Source organism: Ctenopharyngodon idella, chromosome 21 (genome assembly GCF_019924925.1).
Source record: "Ctenopharyngodon idella isolate HZGC_01 chromosome 21, HZGC01, whole genome shotgun sequence".
Classification (NCBI taxonomy): domain Eukaryota; kingdom Metazoa; phylum Chordata; class Actinopteri; order Cypriniformes; family Xenocyprididae; genus Ctenopharyngodon; species Ctenopharyngodon idella.
Genome location: NC_067240.1, coordinates 10,261,145 through 10,274,347, shown reverse-complemented (window position 1 = coordinate 10,274,347; position 13,203 = coordinate 10,261,145). Strand labels below are relative to the sequence as shown.

Here is a 13,203-nt window from a genome sequence, read left to right as displayed (position 1 = left end):
AAAGAGAACGTAAACCCCGCCTACTTTTTAATGTGATTGGCCATCTCAATCATTTTGACATTGACGAGCGTTCTTAGACCGCTGAGGCAGACCAGACTAAAAATGTAACTTTTAAACCTTTTTGTCATCCTAACAACATGCAGAGTGCTGTAATGAAGTGCAGCAGAGCAGTGCAAGAATTTCAAATATTGGGGGGGACGATTTGGCCATTTCTAATTATTGGGGGGGGACTTGTCCCCCTCAATGTCTAGGTGGTTACGGCCCTGGTTCAGTCCATAGACCTTATGTAGCCCCGCCCCTTTTCAGCGTTGCGCTCATTGTCTTTTGACTTCCGGTTTGTATTTCCATAGCGATCTTACATTTATGAATGAACTGCTCGTTTTAAAATCTTTCCAGTCTACTGACATTTGTTAAGACATCTGCTTCAAACATTACAATGCTCATGATAACTTTCATTAACTCTACAACAAGTAAATCCACTTAACCAGCTAATTATTCTTTGACAGCGATGCCATAGAAATGTACAGAGCTATCGCAAAACGGAAGTTCAAAGACGATTTTATAAAGATGGCGGCGTGCTTGTTTCTCTGGCGCATAAGGTCTATAGGTGCATATAGTGTTTCTTTACAAAGTGACATCACCAACTACTGGCCTGGCAGCAAAATATAGCAATTTTAGTTGTTTTCGAAACTACATGTGAATGGGGATCGTTTTGACAATGGTGTCATCTGTACGCAAAAAATGCAAAGGAAAAACTTTTCCATTTTTACATTGTTGACGTGTAAACATATATTTGTTTATCATTGGTTCCTGTTTTTTTTCCTTTCTGTTTCCTTGGTTTTCACAATTTCTTACTATGTTTACATTAGTTTCCATGGTTATTCATTGTTTGATTAAGTTGCCCCACCTGTTTCTTGTTTCCTCACTTTGATTAACCTTTAGCTCTGAGTTTGAAGTGTTCTTTGTCTCAGGGCAGGATACAATAAGAACAACATGCTAGCAGAAGATTAACATTTAAGAAGAATTTTAATAAATACATAAAAAAATATATATATATAATATATATATATAACACAAAAAAAACATTTTCATGTCCAAAAAATGAGGAAAAGAGAGAAAAATGTATGACTGATTCTTACTTTGTTCTTAGAGTTACTTTCCCTCCAAAAATGATGTCACTTCAAGTAAGTCATGTGATTTAGGGCATACACTTAAAGGGATAGTTCACCCAAAAATGAAAATTCTGTCATCATTTACTCACCCTCAATTTGTATCAAACCTGTATAAATTTCTTTGTTCTGCTGTACACAAAGGAAGATATTCGGAAGAATGTTTGTAACCAAGCAGATCTCGCCCCCCATTGCCTACCATAGGAGGAAAAAAAATACTATGGTAGTCAATGAGGGGGCGACAGAATTTTCATTTTGGGGGTGAACTATCCCTTTAAGATTTAGCAGCAAATAGCAGCAATGTAACAGGGTTTGCTGTTTGCTGATTTATATATATATATATATATATTTTTATTTTTTTTTTTCTGAGCCTCAATAGACTAAGCTCTCAGCATAGCATGCTGCCTGTCTTCTGCCATCTTTTGTGCTGATGTTTAAAAAGACTACTGAGGTACGGTGGCATGCATGAACATATCCATATGTCTTTAAAAGATAGCATGCGTGTTTCCTTATGATTATGATTTTTGGTGCACTTTCTTTTGCTTTTATATTTAAAGAAATAAACAAGTAATGTATATGGATCTGTTTGTCTAATTTTAGATTTTATGAAGAATCTGATAAGAAATCTGGGCCATTACAAAAGTCATAAAGTTCAAAAGTCATGAACTTAATGAACTGAACATATAAAAATGTAACCAATATTCGGCATTAAAAAAGTGCCTTTTAAGGTGATCATATAAAATACGTGAAACATCATTCTGTATACTGTGCTGTGAATATCTATGTCAAACCTGACTATATACTGTATGATGTGTGAATTCAAATCATAAGAATCCAATCAGTTGAACACTGCTCCAAGTAGTACACCAATCCCAAACCTGATTTGCCTTGCAAATCTATGTGATTATGCATATTACATGGTAAGTTGTTTTCTAACAACAGGAGTACAATTAACTGGAAAAACAGCCCTGGGGAGAAAGACAGCAACATCGGATTTATTGAAGTTTACCTCATCGCTTTAATGTTTTCAGCAGTGCTATAAAACACATCAGACAGGTTATTTGCATAACAATCTTGATGGAAAGTTATTGTTTATGAGCGTAAATGGTGATTCAGTTAAGCCTATGAGATAACAATTAATAATTTGTAATAGGGCAGATACTTTTCTGAGCCTAAACGCCTTACACAGTATATCTTTGGTAGTGAGGTCACAAACCGCACACAATGAGTCTGACATGAATAAGCAGGAGACCACATCACTTTTGTTCTACTAAACCAACATTGAGCATTCCAGTAATCATCCATTTAAGACCCTGTGTTTTGTGACCATTGTAATGAAGGCCATTTATCACTTTTGTATGCACACCTTCAGAGTCACAAATGAAGCGGAGCAGATCACTCGGTCACGAGGGCCTGATTTCACAATGCTTGTGCATTGCATCAGACGCTTGGCATGAAGGATTACCTTGTGCCTTCTGTGCTGAAAGCAGAATTCCCCTTGTATCACCCTCTTAAGTCATTTTTGTAATGAAATTGTTAATTTATAACGGCCGATTAGGTGTGTTCAGGTAGAGGGGGCGGCAATCCACCCTTAATGAAACATTGTTTGCCTACACAGTGGCAAACATGGGGCTTTTTACTTTATTTTTGTGAGAGGAGGGGAAACTGAACAAGATTACGTTGATTAAATTTGCCTTATTTGTATAATTGTCAGAGTAAGGTTTTATAAAGTCATTAGAAATTTGCCTGTAACCTAGCCTAATTCAGTGTGTAAAAAGTTAACCTTTTTAAAAGCCCACTAATCATTATCAAGTGAAATGTAACATTAAAGTAAGACTGCAAATGCCATAACTTGTATTAGAGGTTCAAAAGGCACCGAACTGTAGGAATGTCTCAGCAATAGTAGTACAGTAAATCACGGCTCTTTCATTAGTCGAGACTCCATCTCTCTGATTGGTCAATGAGGCGGATGTAAAATGACGTCACGCTGCTCCGTATCTAACTTTTTCATAGATCAGAGAGAAGCGTCGCATTACACCAGCCGCGTTTCCATGAGAAAGCAGCCGAGAGCCGAAAATGATTCGTTTTTGACAGGCCGTCAAACATTGGATGTATTTTGATTTCTGTTGTCACTTGTTTTTTAATAGTTTGGTCTCAAAACATTGTATCCGGAGTGTAAAAGGGATCAACAAGTAGTTGGAAAACTCGGAAAAACACGCCATCCTCATAGGATGGAGAAATCCACAACGATGATAGCCATGGTAAGAAATCTTACGGGTATTGTTGGTTGTAGATTTGTTATGCAATGTGTAATTTTCAATGTACTGGATTATTTTATTGTTGGCTCACTATTATTCTGTGCTTGTAATGGATTCACGGGGATGTGAATGTAAATTTCTGGTGTTACTGGCCATAACGCTTTAAATGTTACAGTCAGTGTCGATGATTATGCGTTATCAGACTTTTCGATACATAGCAAGTGCATTTTATTCTAAATTGGCTCGGGTTAAGTATTTTTTTTTTTACCGTTTTAATTTTATGTGAAATGCTTGTTTGATCACAAATATGAAAGTTGGTAGTGTTAATGAACATTGTCATAGTAAACTGGCCATACTTGGCGCGGTGTTACTTTGTGTTACAAAGTTGAGAAACTAAGATTAAATTCAGATTTATAAATATTAGTGGAGTGTTGTTTTATATAGGATTTTGATCTTATGATATCTGAATACATTTAATACACCCTTGTGTAGTACAAGCCATGTGTAGTTTTGAAATTCATGTCTCTCAACCTAGTGAGCTGCCTACCTAGGCAACATTTTTGAGCGTTCAGTGTACCTAAGATGACAAAAAGTGCTGTCTAGGTAAGTTTTGAGGCACAGCACAGCTATAATATGGGTGTTTTTAGGATTTATTTTATGATATACTGCAGAGATTAAACAATATTACTTTTTATAACATGTTTGAGTGTCCAATAAGATGCAAACTGATTTTAGTTCTTTTTCATTTCTGCTTTTTGACACAATAATTAGGCTACAACAATACATATATGCATTATGAATATGTTATAATTATTATTAGTAATAATAATAATAATAATAATTACTATTACCAGTAATAATACTACAGCAATAGATTTTTTTTTTTTTTTAATAAAGTAATTTGCAATATTTATGTTAATCTACATTTTTGGGTTACATGTATTTGTTAAGATGCACTTTCATCACATAAAATCAATGGCTATTATTATTAAATAATTAATTTTTTTTTTTTTTTTTTTTTTTTTTTTTTGGTGAATACTGTTTTTTGGTGCTATTTTTTAAAGGTCCACCAAATAGTGGCATTTATTAGTTAAGATGTGGAAATATCTGAAATAAATCAATCAATCAACTAGACCGATTTTTGGTCTATCTCAGCTGGAAAAGCAGTTCAGTCTTCTCTTATGAACCTTGTCTTGTGAGAGTTTTCTAAGAGTAGTGCCAGTGTTAAGTTTATTCCACATTGAAAGAGCCATTCACTGCCCTTCTGTTGGTTTTTCCAGCTCTGCGCTGCCAAAAGTGGCACTATAAAAACGCTTCACTGACTGAATGCCTTTACTCACCTTTAAAACTTTCCCTTAAGTCCAAAGTCACACTCGGCTTATACCTGTGTGTCTTTAACTTAAAACTACAGCGTTCCTTAATGCAGCGACCCTCAATATTGAAATAACACATGACGGTTGTTGTATTGAACTTAAGTGAAATGCGTGTATTATGTAATAACATTGTAATATAAAGTAGCATTTTGGGCATTCAGTTAATTAGATAATTAAATCATCAAAGCCAAGGGAGTGATGACCATCTTAAGTAGTAGCTAATCTTACAGTGATTCTTGCCTTAACAACCTCTCTTTCCCATAAGCCCCAGGTGAACTCACCCTACTTTGAAGCCCGTATTTGTTTATTGAAATGACAGGGCAGAGATTGTTTGCAACATGGCTGTTTATGCATGCTGTAAACTTTGCTAAGTTATGAGTCTTCTCTGGTTGGCTGCTTACTAGATGAAGATAGCTCATCCTTGCCAGTCTGCATAGCTCACACATTCCTGGGCCAGTGAGAGCGGATAGGGAGGGGGTGAACGGAGGCGTACGGCTCCTACTGTAAACTTCCTGTCAACACAGATGGCAGTGACAGGAATCAGATCTTTGTATACCCTTTCCACCCACAGTCACAAACATTTTGCATACAGTCGGAGCAGGGGGCCGTTCTCCCTGTGTCTTTCCATACTCTTCCTTTTGTTCTTGAGATTTCTTGGGATTCTTTTTCACATTGTGCACAGATCTCTCTCTCCCTCTTGACTCTTTTTACCCTCTCAAACTCCTTCGATGTTATCGGAGTGTGCTCTCCAGGGTGTGGGCATGGACAGGAAGTGTGCACGGTATCTCTCCGAGTGGCTCTGAAATCCAAACAGGACATGTGCTGCATACCCCGGGATCCACAAGAAAGACTCCAGAGCAGAGTCGACATCCCGCTGCTCGTTAGGAGCCTTTTAAAGCCACTTTCCACCGTCAGATGTTTATAGAATCCACATTTACGAGGAGACAGGAAGAGGGAAGATTGCGCGATGCAATTAAATGCAGCGCTCATTATCAGAGTAATCAGAATGATGTGGATGTGTGGGAGTGTGAGTGTGTGTGTGTTAGAAATCATGCCATATCTGTTTCTTAGTCTATGCTGTAGACTACCCACAATAAACAAGGCCCAGAAGTGTTTATACTGAGATGAGAAGCACATTTATCCTGTTCTCAAGCTTTGAGGCTATTATTTAAGGATGTTGTTGTGTTGATAGGAGAGGTTGACATGAAATGCTTTAGGGAAGGCTCCCTTCAAACTATTTATTTAAACATCGCTATTTTTAATCACTATGCGTGGAGCTTTTAAAATTATTCTTTAAATATTTGTTGCATATTTGTATTATTATATTAATTGTGAGACATATACAATTTTCCACAGTCTCACAATTAATATGTATGGGTCAATGACGTGATGGGTCCTTTTTTTGTCCAGAGGCCATAATAATAATCAAACACAAAGATATGACATCCAAAGTATGTAAGTATTAAAATTATGTGTAGAAGTCGTTGCTTTGTTATGAGAAAGAATGTCCGGAAAAATGAATTTCATTGATGTCATTCGGAGTAACCAATATAAAGGGACCATTTTGGATCAAGTCTTGCGGTCAGTATCATGTGACAGGATGTGACATCATTCAGACACCTGCAAAGGACCACATGGTCGTGAAGCAAAGTAATTAACTCTCTTTTAACTATTTGAAAAATTCATGTTTTCACTTGCTCAAACGCATGTCCTGAAACATCAGGTCATTTGGTACAACCGCTATAAAACATGGAAAATGTTATAATATTTTAAAAACATGTACTAAATATAAAATGTTTGATTGTTCAAAGCTAGCTAGATATAAGCCTGTTAGCATTTTTTTTTTTTTTTTTATCATTCGGTATAACCAAAAGTGTCATTCGGTAAAACCGAAATTTTGATGTGACAAATTTTGCTGACAAATTTTGTCCATCTTGTAAAAAATGACAAAAGCAGTGTTAATTGATTATAAAAACCACATAATCTCATTGTTAACACTTATTAAAATTTCAAAATTAATTATATCTCAAAATATCAAGGCAAAAAGTTGTTTAAAAATAGTCAAAAACTTATATATATTACATTATATACTAAGTTATATACATTCATATACATGTTAACCTAAAAACTTAATGTTAATAAAATCCATTCACATAGGGAATTCATATGATTTTTGTGAGTCATAAGATCATGAGTGCAACATTTTCAGCTTATTCCTCTTTGTGACATATATTGAAGTCGTGTGGCTTTAAAAAGTTCAAGTAGTGGGAGACGAAATGAAAGATTATCTGCAGTTGAAATGAAAGCATCTTGATAGCATGTGGGTTTGTGGTCAGGCTTTTTTTTTTCTTTTGCCATTTAGCTCTTCCCAGGAAAGGGGAGGCATCTGTCAGTGATTCATTTATGTCTAAGGTAGCCACACCTTACAGGTCACTGCACCCAGATTCAGTGACTGAACGAGAGATGTGTTACATATATTACAATGTGCCTGCTATTCAGCTTCGCTTCTATTCAACCCCCATTGACTCCAGTTAAAACGCTAATAGTGTGCATTTCTGTGTGTGTTTGTTCCTGTGTGTGTATGTGTGTGTTCACATGTACCCCCTATCCAGTGTCTTCAAACAATAATTACCCATCGGTTTGACTTAAAATTGAACAGTCATTGGTGATCCTCCTCCTTGAAAACAACACCCTCTCGCTCTTTTATTCTTATGTCTTCTCCTCGCATGAATCCACAGGTGAATCTCAGATTGGATAACCTGCCACTGTGTCAAACACGCTTAAATTAGGGTGTGTGCTTGAATGTAGGAAATTAGAGGAGGGTGTTATGTCTCATTTAAGTCGATGGATAATAGTGTCAGTTTGTAGCTTGGTCACACCTTGCAGATGTTTTCCATGTGCATTTGCGGTGTGTATGAGTATTCCTGTAAAACTTTATCTTGGTTTTGATGTCATGGGGCAAAGTGCATCTCTTTTAGGTTCTATAAATAGAAAAACACTAAATGATGAAGACTTTTTAAAGGGTTAATTCACCCAAAAATTAAATTTCTGAATTATTCACCCTCATGTCGTTCCACACCTATAAGACCTTCGTTCATCTTCGGAACACAAATTAAGATATTTTTCATGAAATCCGAGAGTTTTTTTTTTTTTTTTTTATCCTCCATAGAAAGCGATGTAATTACCACATTCAAGATTCAGAAAAGTAGTAAAAACTTCATTAAAATAGTCAACGTGACTACAGTGGTTCAACCTTAATGTTATGAAGCATTAATGTTATGTTACTTGTTGTTCACAAAAACAAAACAAAAATAACAAATTTATTCAACAATTTCTTCTCTCCCCGTCATTCTCCTACGCTATTTACTTTGCAGCGCTTCCAGGTTCTACGTCAGAACGCCGACTATATTCATAACATTAAGGTTGAACCACTGTAGTCACGTGACTATTTACCGATGTCTTTACTACCTTTCTGGACCTTGAATGTGATTTAAAAAAAAAAAAAAAAAAAAAAAACCTCGGATTTCTAAAAAATATCTTTATTTGTGTTCCGAAGATCAAAGGTCTTACAGGTGTGGAACGACATGAGGGTGAGTATTTAATGACAGAAATTTCAATTTTGGCTGAACTAACCCTTTAAATGTAAGTAGAGCTTGCAAGGTAGCACTATATTTCTCAAATATTGTGGTTAGAGGCTTGTGTTAAAACTCTAGCCCTGGATTTTTTCCCAATGATTTTTCATAGGCTCCATTCAAACTAAATTTTAGGCAGTTTCAGATTCAGATTATTTTTTTAAATTTTATTATTATTATTATTATTATTATTATTATTTTACTTTTAATTATGTTACTTTTACTTTTTTACTTTTTGTTTTATTTTAAATATCTTTATTTTTTATATTTTATTTTACCTTATTCTAAATCAAAAGCGGTTTATTCCAATCATGTGTAATTGAACACCTTTACAGCTCTAGAATTACTTTAGTCTGACATTTGTAGATGCCTGAATTAATGTTCATCTCGAATAGGTCAAAGAATGCATTCAGCGTAAAAAAGCAGCGGCCGGCACTGAACCTCCTGCTTGTGTGAGTGATGGGAAAGGCATTCGGCACAAAGCCTCCATCTGATGTGAGCTCACTGAGCTGAGGCTGTCTAATGAGTGGGGCAACTCAGCGTGGCACTGGCCTAATGTCATGGGAATATGTTTTTCAGGCTTAAAATGCCATCTTGCACAATTCATATACCACTTGGCTCTGCTAATCTTGTTTCCTATGAGCTCAAACAGGTTGTTTGTGCAGTGTTGTTTGTATTAATGCTGACATTAATGACGCATCTTTTCCTTTGATAACAATACAGTAGTTTGAAGATTAACTTGTTGAGAAGAGCAAAGGTGGTTGTAACCTCTAATAAAGCTTTTCTGAAACTCGTTCAACCTGTTTTTGATAATCAATGGGGCTGTCATACAAAGAGAAGAGACACTGAGTCATCCAAGCTTTAAAGCTTTTCATTGGATGAGACTTTGATCTGTGACGCATAGTCATGCTATTTACCTCCTGATGTTTCCATGGAAAGGGCTGTGAAGAAATGGAAATATTTAATGGTAATTAAATTTGGCAAGGGGGCCTAGAAGTTATTTTACTCCGGCTGTTGTTAAGATACAACTTTTCTGACTCAATCTGTGGCATTTTATCTCATTTTCCCACCTAATGAAGTTCTGCTGCTTGTCAAAAAAAGAAAACGCCTCACAGTTTAGGTAAATTGAATAAACCTTTATTAAATAAGTTTAGATGTTCTGCCTGTGGGCCCAAACTAGTAATACAAGACATGAAGCATGCAATCTAGGGTGTTCAAAGACATAAAAGTTTGTTTGGGAAGAAAATAAGGAATTTAAATGATTAGTCAGTCATTTTAAGGTAAACTTGTCTCCCTACAACATGTTGTACCTCGTATATTGTGCAGAACCACAGATGTGGTTTTACACAGGAAGTGCACTGTAAATCACTTTTTTTTTTCTACATTCACATTGTCTTTGTCTGTCTGTCTCTCTCACCCTGTCTTCCTCTTTCTAAAGGAAAGAGATTAGGACAGTCCTGTCTGGTCACTATTCACTGCACTCTTTATTAACAGAAGACAGAAAAGCCACAGGAAATCTGAAATGTGGAAGGCTGTGCTGTCGTGGCTTTCTCTGACTATTAATATCCTCCCACGCACACTGAGGACAGCAGGCTGCCCGCCTGATATCTTGGGCTGAGGGTTTGGTTGAACCCCCCCATCATCTCCACGGGACTATGTAATCACACTCGTTGGGCTGGAGGTTTCAGTATCAGCAGGTCGAAAACAATTGATATGTGGTTTGGGATTGTGGCGTTTTTAGGAGAAAATATTGCATTATTTAAAGGATTAGATGGCTGGTAAATCATTGTGCAGCTTGTTGTCACCAAAACTTTGTAGAGTTTGCTCCTCTTAAAGATTGTGTGCGTGTGTTTCTGTGGCCCAGCATGGAGCTGAACTCCAAATGAAGCCTCCACATTGTCTAACTGTTTCCTGTGTTCCCCGAGAGGAGCCATTTACAGATTTTCACACGCTCATACCCCAGATGCTAGTGTGTGTGTATATGTGTGTGTGCCTGCACATGATCTGTGGTTTAGGTAGAGTTCACAAGTTTCAGTATGTGTGTGACTGCCGTATTGCATCAAAAGGGCAGCAGTGATCTCACTGTAGTATGCATTGTTTTGAAAGCACTTTTGCATATGTTGCAGAGTTGCGCGTTTGTGATCTCATTCCCGTAAATCTATTACAAAGGTGAAAACTTGCTGCAATGAATTACCTGATTTACTTTCATTTTTCCCCCTTAAAGGAACAGTGGCCTGGTGGTTTGTTGTATTTGAGTATTTGAAATTGGTGCATAACTTTCTTTATTACTCACTGTAGCAAAATGAGATATATATTTAAATAGTATGGTAGTGTGTGTGTGTGTGTGTGTATATATATATATATATATATATATATATATATATATATATATATATATAATATATATATATATATATATATATAATATCAGGGGCGTTTCCTCCGAGGAGGCAAGGGAGGCAGTGCCTCCTCAAAAAAAATAAGATGAAAAAATAATCCATATTACATATAAAACAGCACAAATATTACAAATTATGACATTAAAAAGAGTGCAAGTCACTCGTATTTCTTAAGGAACACTACCCAACAGCGACACCCAGAGGTAAAGTAACAGCAGGAGTCATGCCTCCCTTTTCTCTCATAGAAAACCATCAGACCCCCGGCGTGCGGTGGATTTTGTGGGGGGTAATTGAGAATGAATGGGGGAAAGTCACGTGAGAGGAGGCAATGTCTCCATCGCGCTATGATTGGATGTAATTGGTTATGATTGGATATGATTGGTTTGTGCGATAAATCCCGCCTCTTGTTTACGTGCACATTCCGCGCGTCAGTTTGAATGAACAAATGAGGGCGTCAATGGGAAGACTAATCGAAAAGTAAGTAAACAGATCGCCAGTTAGATATCACTGCTTTATGTCACGTCAAAATCAAACTTGAAATGAACTGAAAACACGATGACTGCGGGGGGGTTTTAGTGCAGTCAGCTTGGTGAAATTAAAAATACAGTTCGTGTCTGTGACAGACGGTGTTTCCGGAGCATGAACGATGATCCAAAATAGGCCTAGTTGACTATTAAAAAGAAAAACATCAATACACAAATAAAATATGTTGTTTAATAACTAAAGGCAATAATAATTTATTTTGGAATGAATGTAGAAATGCTTAAAACACTACCTTGATGAGATTGACTTGGTTTTGATAAATAGAACATTTATTACAATACATTGTTAATGTAAAATTACAAAATAGAATTGTATTTGGTTTCTTTTTTCTTTTTTGATGTAATGTAAAGTAATGTTCATTTAACAAGGAAGATGTGTCAACGTTAAGAGTAATGCACATGAATTTACATTGATTCATAAATAAATAAAAAATTTGCCTCCTCATTTCAGAACACCACTGCACGCCACTGATATATATATATATATAGACCACCAGAAGATAACACCAGAAGGCTGGTGGTGTTTTTATGTTTATTATTTTTCAGTCATGGTGCTTATGCAGGTGGTTTGGGTTTAAATCATGTTTACAACAGAAAAACATTCAATAATTCAAAAACATCAATCATTCTTCTTCACTTTCCTTGAGTCTTTGTGCAGCATGTTTATCATGTGCATCCTGTCAGTGTAATGCGTAAAACACTGGAATCTGTGGATAATGTGAGGCACATGATTCCATAAGGTTCCTGTTCCGGACCACTGGAAATAATGAAGAACGGTGTGTCGTCCCTTAACTGATAGCCCAGATAGAAATCATCTGTTACTTACCGGGAAAAACTCCTGCCCATCCGCCAGTTTCAATCATCATATATAATGAATCGCACTGTACAGCATGTAGTGCGGATGTAGCCCTAATTGAACACGTACACACACGCGGCAAACGTGAATGACTGACTCCCTTATCGTACTGTAATTCTAAACAATAAAACCTGTGAGACCCCATTGTCAACTGGCCAAGATTGTGGCAGAAGTGTGTGTGTGTGTGTGTATGAAAGAGATACAGAGAGAGATAGACATACAGCTGCCCGTCCACATGTGGAAACGGGCACTTTTAAACAATACAGACTTCATGTTCTCGCCTAATAGTTTAGACCTGGCAGCCAGCATTGTAAACGCGATTGTTTAACCGTAGCGAAGGAAGCCAGCACACTTAGCGCTTTCATTCAGGCCAAAGGTTTCTTTGAACTGTTGTGTGCTGTGGTTGTTTATTGTATGCCACCACTGGCATTAACCAGTTCATTCATGAGCTTTTGTGTGACCACCACTCTCAGTTACGTTTACTTTGGTGGTCAGCCAGTTATACAACTCATTCATTCTTTCTCTGCTGTTCATTCAATAATCATAAATAGCATTTAGGAGTGCTTTTGGGTAGCCACCAAGGTTAAGGGTCAACCCTCACTTGTTTTTCTTTTAATTATGGGTAAGACTTCTGGTTTGTCTCTTTTATTTCCAGCTCAATCACTTGAAAATAGTGGTGTAACCATGTATTGTGTCAAAATATACCGCAACACAAAAATGCAACAATTTATCGTGGATAAATTGATATTTAGCATTTATTCAAAATGGTTAATTGATATTTAGCGTGATTGATATTCAAAATGGTTTGTTTATCTGCAGTCTTAGTTGCGGTTTCCTTTTTGAATGACGAAAACAGACTATTGATACCTGCTGATAAAGACACATATTTTCTGACATGCAGGCGCAAAACGCATGTGCCAGTTGACAGTCGTCTTTAATTCTTTTGGTGTGTTCAAGCACACCTTTTTGGCCAA

General features: G+C 36.6%; 1 protein-coding gene across 1 annotated transcript in view; it reads left to right on the top strand.

Moving 5' to 3' along the window:
* The first annotated feature begins 3,172 nt into the window (after nt 1-3,172).
* Nucleotides 3,173-13,203, top strand: part of tnfrsfa (tumor necrosis factor receptor superfamily, member a) — a 28,712-nt gene continuing 18,681 nt past the window's right edge. Inside the window, exon 1 of the mRNA XM_051878101.1 lies at nt 3,173-3,430. Coding sequence (XP_051734061.1) covers nt 3,401-3,430 — 30 coding nt within the window. The 5' untranslated portion in view covers nt 3,173-3,400. The remainder of the gene's footprint in view (nt 3,431-13,203) is intronic.